Genomic DNA, 19,806 nt, shown 5'->3' on the forward strand with positions numbered 1-19,806 from the left:
AATGATTTATGCTTTACGATTTAACGTCATCGGATAATTCCTAATAAATCCAGCTACTGGATGGGCTCTATATATTATGGAAAGAGAGGAGATTTCAGGATTTTATTAAATATATTTTTTCATATAACAATTATCTGTTGACTCGGTTTTATCTTTATATTTTATTTCATCTTCTTTTGAAAAAGTTTCTCTTCGTCTTTGATGGACGCGGCCAATCGTCGGTATCTTCGGGGCGGCGTATTGATTTCTTCCGGGCCGCAGTCGTGGGCTCGATCGAACGTCATCAGGATCGTAGACGCGGTACGTCGTCACCGTGACTAATTATAGTCCATCACGATATCGAGAAGCAATTCGATGATAGCGATTGTTAGCTTTTGTTGATAGCTTTTCCATTTTCCGTAGCGCAACCGTCAGACGACAAGAAATTGTCAGCGAAAAAATCAAAGTGATGGGAAGACGTATCGGAAAAAGAATGAAAGAAAAATCTCGAAATGTAATGAAAGAAGGTTACATTTTTTTGTGACTTTGTGGAAACATTGCGGGAAAAATATTTAATCTTTTTTTTTTTTGAGCCACGATAATTCTATTAACGATAATTAAATGGGATTGGCAGAGAAAGGGCAGATGGAAAATAAAATCTGCTCGGAAATGATATAATACATATAATACTCTATTTCTCAGATTGAGAAACGAACACACTCTTTTTTCGAATTGCAACAAAACTGCTAAAACTAGAATAAATTTGGGGATTGAATTGAATAAATATGCAATGAAGTTCTTGGAGAGATTATGTAAATGAATAGAATTGCCGGCTTTCGCCTGAGAAAGTGCGTTAATTATTTTAAAGTGAAATAAAAAAATTATACGAGAAAAATGTTTTTTTAACGATAGAACAGTAAAATCAATCGAATAAAATATATTAAATGAATAAATTCCAGTAAATAATTTAATAGATCACGATTAAATGAAGAATATTTAGAATTCAATTAATATATAAGACGTTCTGTGAAATTATATCAAAATGACATTTTCCATTAGGGCTGAAAAAAGTTACTAGAGATGTGTGCGTGGTATATGATTTTTTTCTTTGAGATATATATTTGATTAAATTTTGTAGAGAGATGAAAAATAGTTTGTGGAAAAAATGCATCCAAACAATCCAAAATGTCAAGTATTATTTCAAAAAATACACAGTTCAATTAATACTTGACGTTTCAGAAAATTCGTTGGGACAACGCGGTTTTGGTCGAAATGAAAAAAAAATGTTGCATCCACATCCTGTTTTTTCTTTCCGCTCATTAGGTAAATTTTTAGTGAGTTTCACCGCATGAGTTTCCGTAGAATAACATATCTTTCGCGCAACGAAATTGTTTCTCCGAAATCAAGAGGCGGATACAATGCGGCTAGTTCAGTTACGTATGCATTGCTCGCCGAAAAGAGGTGGTGCGCTCTTGAATTTAATATTAGCCAACTGGAAACAAATCTTCACCGGAAAGAATGAAAGGCTAAATGGAGAACACGACTGCAACGGAACGGAGCACATAAAGTAACAGTACTCTGACTGTCGCAGCCGTGATCTGACAGAGCCCTGGTGGAGCTGACATTTTATGTCGGACTTTATGGTGCTCTTGACCGTGAAAAATCTGTCACAACGAATTAAGAATTCTAATATCTCGCGACGATTTATCATTTATACATGAAAAAGAGAGAAAGAGAGAGATACTACATTTATATATTAATATAATATATTTCTATGATCGAAAATTTTGAAAAGTTGGAAAAATAACGGATCAAAAAATCGCAAAAAAATTTTCTTTCCATTTTGTTATATTATCCACATCAACATTTCTCACCAAAGGATGTTTATCGATCGTCTTTTCTATATTTCGAGAAATATTTTTAAAAAAGAAATTGTTATCATTCTTTTTAAAATATCAATATTATATGGAATTCATCCGGTTTACAGTAGACGCATCTCCGTGCATTAATCGAAAATTACAGTCATAGAATCCACAAAGTTATCGAATATATCGTTCTTGATTATCTTGATGAATCTGACGATTGGTCTAGTATGTTCGAATAGACGATGTCTGATATGCAGTACGTCGGTTTGCGGCTGATATCGATGTATGTATGTGCAGCGGTCATTCCGTTGATTCCGCAGATACCGTGGCATTTAGACAATACATGCTCGCAATTCCGTCGCTGTACTTCTGACAATGCGTTTATTCTCGATCGTAATTCTGTACCTCGCCATGGAATGTTGTAAAATATTATGTTAACTAAATAGAGAGAATCGTGCATTTATAATTATCACGTTGGATGTCGCAGGCATTTTACTCATTGCTATCATTTTTATTCGGAACGACAATCTATCATATATATAAATTAAAAATGTTGAATCTGTTTCAACAATTTATTATTTTTTATTTTTGAAAAATTTTTTTGCACAATAGAACTAGTATGACTAATTTACGCGGATATTTTGATTGTGGAATAAATATGTAGAAGTGAAACATGAAAGGGAACACAATAGTCGAACACTTTCACGTCGAGCCATCAATATTTCTATTATTAATGATTACGCAAAATTGCCGTATGTTCCAATTAATTTTCCGCAATCGTCATGAGAGTTGCATCGTTACACGCGATGTAACGCACCGTTTCACTGTCAACGAACTGAAACCGGAAGTTATGGTCCGATACATTCTCGCGACGTAGAATACCTCGCGTAACGTGATAAAATCGTGATAAAATCTCCGAGATCGAATGCAGGAGTAAAACTGTCATTGGAACCGAGACATTTGGATATTGCATCAAATGCGACGTTTATTTTACGTGCACAACAATTCGTGTTGTAAGATACAACATTCATGCTGCTTTGCAAAAATAAACAGTAGTGATTTTATGCATACGAAAACGTGTACTAAAGATGTAACGTGTAATAAAGAAGACTTTCTCGAGAAGTCATAGTATACATATACGGAGCATGATATTATATACATTCTCGAAGAAACATCGTTAGAAGCGATATCTTTTATGTGAGTGGGTGTTTAAGAGCTACCATTATCTTGTATCTCAGATATAGAGAGTATTTAATGTCGTTCTAAAATTTTAAGGAACAATTAAATTTTTCGCTATGACAAAGATACAAATATCCCATAATAAATTTGAATCGATATAAATACGATAATATAAATTAATTAATTCATCTGCCATGCTATTTTATTGTATGTGAAAAAAAACTATATGTCTACTTTGGAAGAAAAAATAGCAAATAGCAGAAAGAAAAGTTTGACAGTGTTTAGGAGGATCTAATTCTGATAAACTCTCAATCATGTTCCATAATGGGATTATATTAAATTTTTTTGAAGTCTTTATTTTATATCTCAACGCTTATTTATTTTATATATATATAATCATAAAAAAATAATAACTTTAGAAATAAAATACACATTGAAAATATGTAATAATTATATTTTTCTATATTTTTTTTGAGAAGAATCGTAGAGAAAGTCTAAAGATCTGCAAATTTGCGAGATATTATCATGAATGTGTCGACTTGCCCTTTCGTCAAGTAAGGAATCGCATAAGTATATTGAAACGTTGTTAGGATCGTAAAATCGCGGAGCATGACGGGTCACGATACCGTATCGAGTTATTTATGAAGCAATGCCACAGTTGCTGATTTACGAATGCCGGGAATGTGTCATGTTTGGAATGCATATACATCCCGATCGCGTCTTACGATTTCTGATCCGTCATCTCAGCTCCGTGAATTACGACGTCGAAAGGCGAAGAAACGATATCGTAAAATAAATTAATTTAACATTTATTTATATTTGATCGATCGTGTTTGTAAAATTCATCGCTGACTTTTTCTTCAGTTTTATTATTTCAAATATAGCGTTTGCGTGTAGATTAAATTATGCGATAATTTATTGATGAGTAATATTTAAAAATTCTTCGATGCAATTTTATTTTATTAAATGCAAACAATTGTATATAAGAAGCTTGTATCTCGAGTAAGGAAGGAACTCGTATGATTTGTTGACTTCCACATCATAATTGCGATAATAATTCCTAAAATCAATTTACACAGAGGAACTTGATTAAACATGAAATTTAAAGCGATACGTCTATTGAAGGGGAAAAATGCTGTGCTCTCTTGATAAATCTGAAGGAATTCTAGTTTCGCGTTAATTCTTCGCACATCAAAGTACGGGATTGGCGGAAATTTCGAGGGATCGATCGGTTCAACGCACATTGGCGCATCCAACCCATCCATCTTTCTGAAACCGTCATTAGCGGCGTTCCCTTTCGCGTGCTACTCGCGCGAACAATATGATACGCACAGGAGCGTATCGCGAGCTCTCACGAGAAAATAACAGGGATAGGGGAGACGAGCGGCATCTTTTATTGGACAAATATCTCTGCCCCCATAGCAGCTCCTCGTTTTATTCCTTCGCTCGGTTACCCTCCCGAGGACGCAATGCGATAAGGACGAGTCTAATCTGGTCTTCGCGAAGGCAGCAAGAAAGATCCTGGCCGATAGAATGTAGGTCGGCCTTTCGTGAATAATCTCGCGGCAGGGTTATATCCATATACATATAAATGTTCGCCCAAAGATCATTCTTCCCCTAAAAAGGAAAAAGAATAAATAAAATAGATCGGCGAAATGATTTCCAGTATGAAATGCGCGTCCGTGTTTTTTTCCGACATTACATTAGCCGTAATATATATACATGATATTGCTCGTCCCTCGTCATATATAGATCTCTTGAATGAATCTTGCGGGATTATTATTGATAATCCTACGCAATGTTTCTTGTACAAACTGCACAACTTTTGCGCCGGGGTTAGAATACGCTGGCTCGAATAATGAGGGTTTTACGACGACAAATCGCGTCTCTTCAGAAAGCTTGCGCGTTGAAATACGAACAGTCTCTCGTGAGTAATCCTGTAGCTCTCCAAGATCGGGTTTGCTCAAATGCGAGCCATCTGTAGCTTTGAAAGCCATAGCCTCCTTGGGAATTCTCTAGCAGCTGACGAAAGCCGTTTTGTATATGCGTTAACTTTCCGATATACGATATCAATACTTTATGACTCGATCAATACTATATCGTGTCCTCACAATAACGGATATTGACAGTGGGTTTTCCTTTACTTTATTATTCTGACGTACTATTTAATTTATTATGATAAAGAATCATTGGTGTCATTTAGAGAGTATTTCATTTTTTTATAATTCTCGATGTGTAATAAAATAAAAAGGAACGCGTACAATTATAATTATATTATTATTATATTAAATTATACCAAACACACAGAATAGTATTGGAATAAAAATAAAAAACATGGATTTTTTAGAGTGTAATTATGCAAAATGCTGAGAAAATAGTTATCGCGATTGCGATCATCAACTTTCGCACAAAAGAAAAATTTTCCAGTTTACTTGGATCACGTCGAGTCGTTTCGAGGGCGTTTATCGCAAAGGAGATCGAGATGCTGCTCTATTCTGTACGAGCAATATCCTTTCGCGCGACATCGAAGAAACAGTGAACGTTCACCCGACATCGAGATCACTCGATAACCTCCCATTTTCCGAGTATCGTCCCCGCAGGATTTCTCGGAGACATCTCGTTTTTCTCGTTTTTCAGGATTCTATGTCATTCAGTTTTTCGTATATCTCCTCGAGCTTTTTCAGTAATTTAACTAACAATGAGAGAATAAAATAAAAGAGAATAAAAAGAAGACAGAATAAAAAAAATATAATCAATATAAACATTTAAAAAAAATTTCAGAAAATATCTAAAACAGAATTTTTTTTTTTCATAAAATTGTATTTTATTTTTATTTGTATATGATTAGATACATTTCATCATCAATAAAATTCAATGTAATGTAATTTTATTGTATTTAGTGCTATTTCGATGTAATTTAAAATTTATTATTTAATTTAGTATTTAATTTATTTCTTTAATTTATAAATAAAAAAATTTTACATTAACAAATATAAAATTAAATAAATTGTGAAATTCTGGACATTTTTCGTCTTCAAATGTGTGTGAGATATTTATTTTTTCTGCACACAATTATAATCAAAACAAAAAGAAAATTGAGAAGAAAAATAGAAATTCTTTTTCTTTTTCCATAAAATCCAATATGAAATATTATTTTCTCTCAAAACGCGATTTACTTTTTCAACTGGCGTTTTTTAGCTATTTAATTTAAATAATTTAAGTCACATATAAAAAATCATAAATAGATAATATGAAAAATACTATTGTATTAAAGATACCATTAAAATAAAAATAATCTTGATTTTGATTAAAATTAAATTTTTTCTGGACTAAATAAATAGACAAGTGTTGCTGATTATTATATTTCATTAGCATTTGTTGTGTCTATTGCAGTTTATTTTCATGGTAATGTACATGCAGGTGTAATAATATTAATAACCGTTTTCAAATTAGTGCGAGCTATGACGCATTTCAAGCGGAAATTCGTAGATGAAACATGAACATGAAACAGTGCAACGAGGAACAACTGAAAGACTTCACTGTTTACTTTCTCGTCTCATTGTAATTCGGGTTAACCAACAACTTTGTATATAAATTAAACAATACGTGGCAGCCGAACTTAGGTCGGTAATATGTGGAGAAATACAGCTTTGCTTGTTTCGCTAGGAAAATCAAAGTGTACGCAAAGTAGATTAATTAATTATTGAGCTGTAACGAGATATTATTTATATTTATTATCCGCTAGAAATTATTATTTAATGAAGAACAAATGCATTGGGAAAGTTCTATATTTTAGATAAAATATATTATACATAGTCAAGAAAGTGTAAAACATATGATTATGAAAGCGTGCTATTATTTTTCTGCCACATTTTATACGCGATTAATTATTTTAATATTAATATAAGATAGATAAGGAAGAGAAAATAATTAATTAGATAATAATTCCATCATGCCTGGTTAAAACCGTGCATGATGATGGATTTATAGACATACTCCAGCTGTAGTTAATGTAGATAAATGTACAGTAGCTGAAATAGCAATGTTTTTTAGTCATTTCTTCAGCGTGTTCAATATTACATGGAGTTACTTAGATAATAATTCCAACAACATCGCATTTATCCACGTTCTACCTCGCACAGCTTAAACCAAGCTCTCCAGTAATGCGACTCGTTCTAATTAATGTGTCTCACTTGAGAATCGCTGCCATTTTCAGCTTCACAACTCCGTGCTCTTTTTCATAAGATGAATGGAACTAGGAGGATCCTGTACGTCGCAGTTTTTCTTATTTCATTCTTCTTATCCAATGATTATTTCCGTCTTTTAGTTACGTTGCGCTATTCATTGTCAATTCGGTGGATCTTCTTTTCAGTATTTGCATCTCACTATACTCTTTTAATCTTTTTTCCAACCCCTATAATTCTTTATCTTTTTTCTACCCTTTTCATCTCGAGTTCTTTGATAGTTTATCGGATATCCGTCGTGTGTCCTTTAACTTTTTTTCTATTTTCGTTTCCTTTATTTTATATATCTTGTTTTCTTATTTGTTATCCGTGTTTTTCACAACTCGACGAATATTTTCATCAACATCATTGCGCATGAATGAACATTTACGCCCTGCAGCACGGCTTTTCTCTTCAGCGTACAAGTCTCTCACTCAATAGCCCCGTCTGTTATTGTTTTTTCCAGGACCGTGAATTCGTGGAGATGGAGGTGCCGTACAACGGTGCCCCGAAGAGGCCAGGCTCGCCGTCGCCCCTGACCTCCCCCGCGCACAGCACTGCCTCCAGGGGCGGCCTGCTGCAGTCCTGCTGCGGGCGCTGCTACCCCCAACGTTACCAGGTACGCGGTCGACGTATACTCGCCTCGATTACCTCCATAAGCGAAACCGCGCCCTCGTCCTCCTCCCATTCTCATCAATCGCAACCCGGCCGGTCGCATTATCAGCAGGCCTCGGTCGATCCGACGACCGTGCCGAATGTCGTGTTCAACGTGCCGGGCGACGCTGACCGGCAGCGTCGTCAGGGTGCGAGCTCGTCCAGTCCGTACAACGAGACCAGGGTGTGAGCCAGGGGTAAGGACTATCGGCGCAATTATCCTAGCCCGGCGGCAGAATCGATCGCCGGAAATCGATCGCCGGATGCGAAACGCATCGCACAGCGAGACTCGGTTGCCTCTATCGAATCCAATTGTAGACTGTCTTCGAGGACGTTGATAGTTTCTGTCGAGTTTTCAGGTGCCGATAAATGATCCGGCGGTCTTCTGCGGATGTTTCGCGGATTTACGGGGTGAGACGTTGTAGTAATATATTCTGAGTTTCGAGTTGTTGCAACTAATGGCTCCAAGCGCGACGAAAGTATTATTTATAAGCTCTCTTCGGCTCGCGGGTCGAACAAATCGACATTTCGCGCGTGAAAAAAGTAAATCGAGACGAGAACGCAGCTCGTAGAAGACTGCAATTGCGGCCAGATTGCGGAATCTTAATTAAACTAGCGTCTTCGAGGAGCGTTTAAGCTTGGATGGAGCGCTTTTAATCACCGCTGCTAATGGAAATCAGCTGTTCCCAGCTCAATGAACGACTTTACGGTCGCAGCTCAGCTAATTCTTGATCCTCCAGGGTTGCCCTAGTCGCTCTCAACCAAAGTTTACAATTAACTAGGGCTTCTGACAAAGACTAACTGTATTGCGAATAAAAAAGAAAATAGATCGCTGCACATATTCTGCTTCTTTTTATAGAGTACTACAGGTATTCTATCATTAGTTTCTTCTATTGATATCTTGTGCGAATTTTCTTCTAGCTAAAATATTAATTATCGCCATTATTAATATGCCAAATATTAATATGCGCCATTTTTCCTTCGGCGCGATTAAATTTTCTGAAGAATAAATCGTGAAATTCATGAGATTAGTGATGAAGATAATTTTATTCATTCAGATCGAATCTTTCGATTCTCAAGATAATTTCGTGAAGATTTAAGAACGATTGATAATGCGGATTGAATTAAATTTGTGGATTTAATGTGCTCCTAGTTCACGAGATAGCGATGTTCAATAATGAGATTATAACCTGTGTTTCCATTCAGAGATTCATCGAATTATGCCGCTTTTGTCGAATTTATTCTTTTGTTATTCAAAGTTGGACTCTTTTATATTCGTCAATATATTAACGCAGTGTTTTATGTTTAATTAGAGATTCGAAAGTTTTATCTCCAGAACTCTAATGTTATCTCTGAACAGTATTAAATTTAATAAATAAAAATATCTCGACAATAAAATATTTTTATTATCTTTTTAAATGTATAAGTTGCGATAAGATTAATTAAGAAAAGAAACTTTTATTTTTCTCTTTGAAAGAGAAGGAAATCAAAGTTCAAAGAATATACCATTTATAATGGAAAAAGTTGAGAGCTAGATTGAAAATCACAAAGAGGAAATTTAATATGTAATCGATCTTTTATTTACTCTTAATAGTTTATCACGGATTAAAGTGGGAAATGAATCTTATAATTAGCAATATATTCCGACTGTCGGAGAGGATCTAAAGTTTCGATCTGTGTTGTCTATCTTCCTCCATCCATCGAAGTTTCAAATTCTGAATTGGCACTCTCAGGAATCAGGCGATAATCTCGATTCTAATCTTTATAAGGGCACAGCGATTAATCGGATCGCCGACATTTCGCTCGCTTGGTTTCCAGAGATTTATCGTTGAAAACGTCCAGATTGGCAGACCAAATGTCCAGTATGCGTTCCGACCCGTTACACCCGCTTACTGTTGATTAATCTCTAAGATTACTCAGGTACGCATTGGCCGAAAAATCTTCTCGCACGTTAAATGTGGCGAGTTAGGATTTTTCTGTAGGTAACTCTTAGCAAAGGTCTAAAAAACGTTATCTTATATAGTCTACTACTATTACCTCCTTGCCAAATTCTAAATCGGTGTCGTAGTTATCAAGATAGAGTAATGATAAACGCACTGAGAATTCTCTATTGTCTCTTCGTAATTATACCTTGCTATTTTTTTTATATTATTTACATTGATCAAATTCATTGTAAAAAATATTTATACAGAGAAAAACGAGATAAATTATAATAAAAGTAAATAATATACAGTAATTTTATACTGATTATTGTTTTTCGATAATATTCAACTTGAGTGTTTTACATTTTTCTTCGTGATTGTTTCAATATTCTTCTTTCTATATAATCTTGAAGCTTATAATTTATTTAATTCATATTTCTAGGAAATATCTACCTCTTATTTCTTCGAATACGAGTTATTCATTTAGCCAAGAAAATTACCACGGTCAAGTTTCATAGTGTCTATTACATTGAAATTCGTATTTATGTCTTCCTGCTGCGCAACTCTTAATTTTCTCAAGTATATTTTCATTTCCAGTTGGCGTATGTGTGTGTATGCGTACTCAAGTTTTGATCGTCTTGAGTATCTCGCAAGATGAATAAAATTATCGCTCGTACATGCGCGGATGTATGTGTCCATCTTTCTTCGTTCTTTTCCTGTCTCTTTTTTACGTAACATCACCTGTTTTTGTTTCATCATTCTAAACGAAAGTTTCAGATGCCGCATAAAATAAATAAAGTCGTCTCCCTGAATTGCTTTTATAATTTGAAAAAAATTTTAAAGAGTCGCGCGATTTTTTTTAAATATTTCTTTCATGATTGCGAGGAATTTTAATAGTTTTCAGATTTGTCATTTTGTTGTACATTCATCATTTTAATTGTAGCATATTAGTCATTATGATTTTTTATTACGATGAAATTTACGGATATACAGGTGTAAAATTAGATAATTATGTTTTTTAATAACGTTGTAATAAATATATCAAAACGCGTTTATTTTTCAGCATTAGTTTATTTATTTTATTTGTGTGTAATACATCTCATTTTTTAATATATCGACATGTATTCACATTTTTTTGTGAAGAGAAACAATCACGATATTCAAAATGTAATTTTTTTTGCATCATATTAAGCATTGATTGACACTTATGTTAATTTTCTATCTAAATACTTTTGTTATTATAATCATAATTAGATAATAATATTGATAAAACATTTATGAGATTAAATTATATTTCTGGAAATATAATCATATCTTATATCATTAAATTGTAGAACACTATGACATTGAGTATTTTATTTAAGCTTTGATATCTTGATATGATATAAATAGTTTCAAAGGATTACTTTTTTAATTTTTTTTTTGAGGAATTGATTTATAAAATACTTTTATATTTTTTTTTTATCAAACAGCGAAATTGGGACAAATTTGAGAAACAAAATGCATTATTCGACCATATCTATAGTCGACAGCTCGACATGAATCTACACGCAAATCGACCTTCGTGCTACCGAGGACGATATTAACGAGGGAAAATGAGAAGTGATGAACGGCTCGACTGACCGACAGATCGAGGACGAAATCTCATCGAAACTCCATTAACAAATATTGCTTCTGTCTCGGTTTTTATGACTACCATTTTTCAATTGTCCCACAATAATGCTTCAAGCTGTTTGGTGTCTTAGTTTTTTTTCCTCCGATTCTAATACATTTTATCCTCGTTTAATCAAATTTGCGAGTGTGCATCTCAAATTCTCATTATACTCGTAAAATATTTGCAAGTGGTCATTCTGGATAAGAATATATATTTTGCAATTTTTAATTCTAATATAATATATAATCTTTTAAGGATTATTCTATTTTTAATTGTATTACTCTAATTTTTTCGAAAATTTTATTTACGCTTTCCAAAACAGTTTTTTCTAACATTTGAAAAATTGCGTCGAGTTGCTAGAAATATTATGGACAATGAAGTATCACTTATTTAATAATTTAATAATATTATTGGAAATTCTTTTGTAAATTGTACTTTATGCTACATTTTTTTCTGAAATATTTATTATTTATTTTTATATTGATCATATCATATAAGATGAAAGATGTTATTCTTGATCTGAAACTTTGTCTTCCGTTGAAAGAAATATCGTCTGAATTTCAAAGAAGTTTAGTAGAACAAATCTATCTCCTTCTCTTGTCATATCATAGAATCACGAAGGATCCCAAATCCAATAAGATATCTTCGCCTTTCACTGATCTAAGATTTAGGAACAAATTGCTCTCTATCATATCTCAGATTGCGATACGCAACCTTTCCTTTGCTATCTAAATAGAAGAATTCGAATATTTATGATTTATATTTAATATTTTTGCTTTTATATTTTTATGTTTTTTAAGAGTTCACCCCGCTAATTTGTAATTATAATAATAATTGTAACAATTACACAATTATCGTTATGTAATAATTATATTTAATTATAATTAATAATAACTAATTATATTTAATAATTATTTATATTGAATTAATAATTATATTTTATTGGTATAATATAATTATATTTAACTTGTCATGCTCGTTAAATTTTAAAATAGTATTTGATTTATATAATTATTAATCGGATTTATATAATTTTAAATTTTGCAAATGTAGCGAAAAATGAGAAAAAAATGTGCAAGTTACAAGGGTTGCGCATCGTTATATTTAGATCCATAGAGGATCCAGATCCGGTAGGATCGATCCGTCTTCCAGAAGAAATTACCGACCTCATCTCTTGCGGAGCGAGTTTCTTCGCAGCCCCGTGTGTCCCATGTCTTCCATTTTTAGATTAACTCGACATATATATCGCCGCATCGAGTCCTGCCCCGAGCTCGCGACCACCCCGCTCTCGTCTAATATAATCGCTCATATTAATAACCCGTAACTCGATCTATATAATCCCCGTTTCATTACAATCTACCAAATCCGCCTAACGCGAGCCATACCGCGCCAAAAGTTCAACCGCAAACTCGATCCGATGTGGCCGATTCACGAACGAACAGATAATCGATACGTTGAGATAAAAATCCAGCTCGTGTTTTATTATTCATGGAAATTATAGCTGCTATTTTTGCGAACATGCTGGCGTAACGTATTTTGATCGAAACGCGATGATGCAAAACCGCTGTACTTTTAATCTCGACTTGTTTTAATTATTCGTAACTAAAAACGTAAAAAAGAGAATTGCGCACAAAATAATCTTGAAATTTTCAGTTTTATAATTGAATCGGGATTTATTGAAATTTCGACATTTTTTTTTAAAAGATTTGCATATGTATATGTATTATATATATGTACATTTTAATTTAATTTAATTAATTAATTTAATTAATGTTAGGAATATATATTCTCATATTTGTATCAAATTAAGTCATATATAATGACAAGTTTATACACGATCGTTGAAATTGAAATTAATATCAAGATTATTGTATTTTATTATTAACTTTTTCATTAACAATGTGTTATATTTAAATCTTAAAATGTTTTTCACAAAACAGTGTCGCATTTCTATCTAAAATCTACGTGACGCTAGTAATCGCGATTAGGGCTGGAAATCATGAAAGATATCAACAATGATTATCTATAATTAATTTTCGAAAGTGGCGGAAAATTGCGCGAGGATTTTGAGACTTTTTCTCATAAAAATGGCGACATTCGTCGCAAAGAAAACCACAAAGAGATCTCGAAATTAAGTCCCCTAGAAGTGACGAAAAATTGATTAATAGGGGCAAGATTCTTTCTGCTCTGAACTAGTTTTAAGATGAATGAATCTTTCCCCCGTAGATAGGTTATTCGATGATAACGATGAAGCGTTCGAATTATTACGTTAATTATCGATCGATAGCGATAATGCAACCGGTAACAATGTAGGAGCTCGCATGATGCGAGATGTGTACATAATATTCATTAATGTACAAATCGTTTTATTGGATTGTCGAAGATTGGTTTGCGTTGAAGATGAAACAGACAAAGTTTTGATTTCAATACTTTCTTTCTATGGGGTTTTAATTTCGCTCACAATTTAAAATCTTTCTTTACAGCAAGAAAATGATAACTTGCAAATTTGCAGTTGTAATGTTATCATAAATAACTTAATGAAGAAATCACCAATGGATTGTGGAGGATGTATGCAATTTTATTGATTGTAATCGTCTTTTTTATTGATTTTGATAATCTCTGATATTCAATATAGCATTCTTAATAGCTTTTTGTTGAATAAAAATCGTAAGACAAAAAGAGAAAGATAGTTACAAGAGATTAAAGCCTTAGATATTTTTAATTTTATTATATTTTTAATTCTACCGAGATTATCATTGTCTTGTTGTAAGGAATCAATTGTGATATTGTTGATTGATAGGGGATATCACATAGGCATTTTTCGATTTCGAGCAAAGCTCGTTTCACGAAAGGGGTAAAGAAACGTGTATACCAGTTTGATACAAATAGTTTTCCCGCCGTGATCGATTCACGTGAAAATATGGCGTGTTTTTTATTTATTTTTTTTTACTCTCGCGGAGATTCGTGTCGACGTCATTCATTCGTCATGGAATCAATTCTATGAAACGATTAACGGTTGATCGCAAACCAGCATGCAATTTTCAGGAAAAATGATGTTGTGACGTATCATGAGATATATTTTTCCTGAAGAATATATAAATTTTTAATTTAGTTTATCTAAATTGAAAAGTTATTACCTTATGTTTTAAATCAGTAATTATATCTTTTTCAAGGTGCTTTTATTTTTTTAATTTTATATTAAAATTTCTTATTATTTAATAAGAATTTTACATCTCGATATTAATGCTGTTTTATCGATTGTTATATCGACGATTTATGTGCTACCAAAGTTTGCGATCAGCCCTTATATTTTAGCTACGAAATACTTGCCACATTCCAGAGCGATCTGTTATTCTCGATAATGCGATTATTTTTCCCACATATCGCGGCCTAAGCGCGACATGATGAAATCAAATCAACAAAATCAAGGAAATAAAGAAATTAAGATTTTTTTTAAAAAGCTCCTTTATTCCTCACACAACTTTTTTTAGTACAAATATAAATATCATATTCTTTATATAATTAGTGATAAACGCATATAAATAAAAGTGTTTAAAATAAAATGTAATCATTTATAAGGAATTTTATTCAATAAAATCTCTCTCTCGTCACACAAATGCGATAAAGTGATTTTGTTTTATGCATTTTTGTAACAACATTTATAATATTTTAACGGATATACCAGAAACAAATTATCGGATGTGATATTTATATTTGTGTATAATATAAAAACTTTTTTTATGAAATATATAAAAATCACAGGATCTACACTGAAAAAAAATCTTGCAATTTATAATAGATACAATTAATTAGAAAGAGAGTGCTATTTAAACATCATGAGGAAACACCAAAATATTTGTAACAGATGACAGATTATTTACTTGTTTTATAAAATTTTTAAGCACATGGTGGATGCAAACGGTTGTTAATCTAGGTAGTAAAATTCGTATTATACGTGCGAAAGAGAAATAATTTATTTACGTTATTTACTAGGAGGAAAAGAGATGGGAATCGATAATGCTAATTACGGCGGACAATTAAAAGTGTGAAAAAAATGGCGGAAAATGTTAGTCGGGCGAACCAAAAATAAACGTTTGACGAGAAAATCGCTGTCTCTGCACATAAGTTTTTACAAGTTGCTGTACATAACCGCGTGTGGTCATCCTTGCACAATTATCGACTTCAAGTTGATACAACAACCCTGACCTTAGGGCTGCGGCACGTGATGTATAACGCCTTATAAAGCGCGAATAAAGAAAGTAGGTTCGATCGTTTCTCTATACACTGTCGTAAAACGACACTTACATATTGCAACTTATCGTTATCTTGCTCGAGATATAAATTTATGGGAACCAAGCTATTATAAATACATACTTCAAAAATTTTTGATCAAAAATTTATATTATTTTATATAAGTGAATGTTAAATATATATTATTTAATTTAACAGTCCTTGGAAATTGAAAATTCGTGTTAAAAATTAAAAATTCCTCATTTAACATATATTATAAAAATTGAAATTTTATGGATAATTAGCTGTTGTTAATTATGCGCTTTTCGAAACTCACACTCTTTTTGTTATGGATTAAATAATTCAGTTAACACAGTAATAATAATTTCTTGCCAAAATTAAAGAAAAAAGGAGAAATTATCAGCCAGAATAGAAGATATTAATATTGACGTAGGAAATGAGAGACACTCTAATACATATTTTACATAAAGGCATTGTATTCTCTCTCCTGTGATCTTTATTATAAATATATTATATAATAATTAAAGACTCTGGATTGGTATGCAAAAATAATTAAGTATTCTAAGAAACAAAATTTGGCGAAATAAAATTTACGATAATTAAAAATAAAAAAAGTAAACATATTATGTACGATATTTATATTTGATTCTCTTTCATTTCATTATATTTTATCAAGTTTATATTGAGAGTTACGATTCTCTTAATTCTCAATAAGAATATGAGATATAAACAAAATCGAGAAATTCAATCAAATTGACAAGCAGCATTTCGAACGAATTAATTTGCTCCCGGATACTTCGGCGGGATTAATACGATCGCGATTATTTATACAATCCGCAATCGCGCAACTGCATATAGATCGCGTGTGGCTTACACAGGTCTGTACGCAGCATACAGTTTGTATACGTTGAATGGTAAGTGGCATACCCACGTTGCAAAACGATGATCGATCGGTTGGTACAATTCGCACGTGACCTCCTATGTAATGAGCGATACAGACATTGCGAATGCACGTCGTGCAAGAAACGTTCGCGTACACAAATCTATTCGCATACATTGATCGACAAATTAATTTTAATCGTGGCAATATCAATAACAATGCAGTATCACGGCTATCAATTTCGACGTTGAAGAAGTTGCTCTGTGAGTTATGCATAAATACATATTTATACGTGCACAAATGGTATATTATTATTTCTATTTATTTTTGTTAAATTTTCAATAAGAAATTTTTTACGTAACATGATATGGAACATGTAGGAGATTTAGTTCTTTAATTTTTTATACATATGATATTTTATCCAATATATATGTATATATCATACATTTGATATCTCAATTCAATTTGTAAAGTAAAAAGACTCTTATGAAATATATATTTATAATGCTGAAAGATTTTTATATAAATATTACAGCATATTAATAAATCAAATGTAACCGTAGAGTTGAGTAAATGAGTAGAAAAAATCGAAGCTAGATTCAATGATCAAAGATTTTATCAGTAGATTAAAGTCCGATATTAATTAAATAACAGGATAGTTGCTGAGCATCGTCAATTTAATCGTTCGCGAAAAATTCGAAAAGAGAGATTCTGAAGGTAGTTTCCGGTCATGCGAGCATGTCATGTGAATAATTCATTCCTTAGAATCTGGCCGAATAAGATCCGTTTTCTTTCATCTGAGCTCGCGTTCCAATTAAGGCGAATTGCTTCGATCGACCGTCCTGTGCTCGTTACGAAAACTCTTGTTGATCTTCTATGTAGACACGAGGAAAGGGCAAGATGAAAGGAATGGCAGTATGAAGAATACACAGGAAGAGAACGACAGACGGCCTCAGAAACTCACGGACTCATTAAGCTTCGTTTTACTTGAGCTTTTCTTTAATGCCTATCGCTTTATCTTCAGGCTTTTTATTCCTATCAACGTCGATTTGCTCAAGAAGAAGATCGTATTGCATAAAATCCATTGAAATCGACACTTGTCATCCTCGCGTTTGCATCGTTTTGAATTTTTGAAATATAACATTGCATTATTTTTATTTTTGATGCTCTCTGGTGATATTAAATAATTCTATTAATATTCATACGCGATATAATATTTAATAACATATTTATTTAAGAAAAATCTCTAAAAATGCTATTTAAGAAATTTAAGAAAGTCGGATTATTAGAAAAATATTTTAATTTTTGTGACACAGTAATATTTTCTTTAAAATATTTGTACGCAAGTATCAGTTTCAGGACATAAATTCTATAATTTTCATATATTTGGAAACTATTGATTAATCAATACGCGGACAATCAGAATGATAATTAACTACAATCGAGTCTATTAATAGTAACAATAAGCGACAGTATTATATCTTCATTGTTCGCTTCAAGTAATCCTCTATTACGCGATGTAAAATATCGATTCCGGTAAATTGCAATTCCGTAATTCCGATCTGTACGATTATATTGTGCTTTATGCGAATAATAACAAATGATTTACAAGAAAATACATTTGAAACTATATCAATCTATGTGAATCTTTAGTTTTTCTAAAATTATACATAAATCAATAATTTTATGAATAAGGTATAGTGCATAAGTTAAGTAATTATTATATATTTGCAAACGATAATTTATTTTAACAGAATTTTTAGTTGAAATTTAATTGACAAAGCAATTATGTTACATATTGAAAATTAGAAGGAATTCTTACGAATTCATTTCGATCGTTTTGAGACATTTTTATACGAAGCAGTTTAACACAATATGTGTGCTAGATTGAAATACACGTCAGCCGTAAGACATAATATATGTCTTTTAGTTTTAAATAGAATCGTCTTATCATGCAATTAATATTTGTAAAGAAATGGGTTTTAATATAAAAAGTTTTAGTCACACGTATTTTACATTTTTTATGAATATTTCTTTTTAAAATACTCGGGACTCTGTAACGAATTAAAACTCGATATCATTCAACACATGAATATACATAACAAAAGAGTGTGAGATCCGAAAGACGCTGCTTTGTGTCTTTACACAGGTATGACGCAAATTGATTTACACGTGCAACATAAAGCGCTATATATAAGTATGAATGTAGATAGCTGTATGTCCAAGTTTATAATCATTAAGTCCATATAAAATATTGATATGCCATTACAATCTTCGAAAGAGACATATTGTTGATACAGCTAATAATCCATGATATTTTCAGATTATCTTTGACAATTTTACGCGACAGAGAACTTGAGAAAGTAATAAGTTTTAGTATTTTATCATTCTTTCTTAAAGCAATATTAATATTAGAACACGATACAATTTTTATTAGAAGATTTTTTTATCATTTGTTAAATGTTATAAAAATACGCATATATAATGTACTTGTAATTGTTCCATTTTATGCTTATTTATATAAGCAATGCAAAGAATTTGGAATTATTTAAATTATTATCTACAGTTTGTCTTCTGATATTTGTTCAGTTTATTAAAATTTTTGAGATAATATAGAAGTAAATTTGAAAAGCATCAATAAAATTTAGAAAATGTGTGCAAATGACAGGCTGTCATGTTTAAGAAAAGCTTCAACTTTTGAAGATTCGAGTGCAAAACTTTTATATTGCGGGATCTTCGGATTCGCCTAAAGCGAATTCGAGTCTTCATCGGAATTTCTTTCGCAGACACGGGAATTCAATTAAGCCTCACGCAAAAGTTTATCGCGTATATATATGTTGTCAAATCTTTTGGATTGTGGAAAAGTGGAATTCCGAGAGATATAAAAAATTCGATGTGGGGCAGATTTGCCGATCCTTTCAATTTTATCGTAATAGTTACGTAATATTATCAAACTGTAATCAGTTTTCGGTTCCTTAATCAACATAATTAATCATGATTACCATAAACGGCTATCACTTTTCATGAAGACGTTCGGAAATTAATAGATCCGCACACGCGTTAATATTTATAATTTCCTACTTTTCCGTTCAAAAAGTCATCAAAGCTCGCGCCAACGTTGGCGATGACGTCGCGCCGGATTAACCGGCGCATTATGCACGCTATAATGTAACACGAGTTGCTTTTATGAATAATGCAT

General features: G+C 32.2%; 1 protein-coding gene across 11 annotated transcripts in view; it reads left to right on the forward strand.

Moving 5' to 3' along the window:
• The window catches only part of Shal (potassium voltage-gated channel protein Shal), a 286,553-nt gene that overhangs the window by 60,170 nt on the left and 206,577 nt on the right, over positions 1–19,806 (forward strand). For 9 of the 11 annotated variants that reach the window (XM_083093271.1, XM_083093269.1, XM_083093270.1 and 6 more), the window contains exon 4: positions 7,713–7,865. In XM_083093271.1, the coding sequence (XP_082949397.1) occupies positions 7,713–7,865 (153 nt within the window). Of the gene's footprint in view, positions 1–7,712; positions 7,866–11,347; positions 15,157–15,469; positions 19,801–19,806 lie in introns of those variants that run through there. The other 2 variants (XM_083093277.1, XM_083093276.1) reach the window with 2 other exon arrangements.

This window comes from Camponotus vicinus, unplaced genomic scaffold (genome assembly GCF_025532165.1).
Source record: "Camponotus vicinus isolate PSW18456_S1 unplaced genomic scaffold, iyCamVici1.0 SCAF_3, whole genome shotgun sequence".
Taxonomy (NCBI): Eukaryota; Metazoa; Arthropoda; class Insecta; order Hymenoptera; family Formicidae; genus Camponotus; species Camponotus vicinus.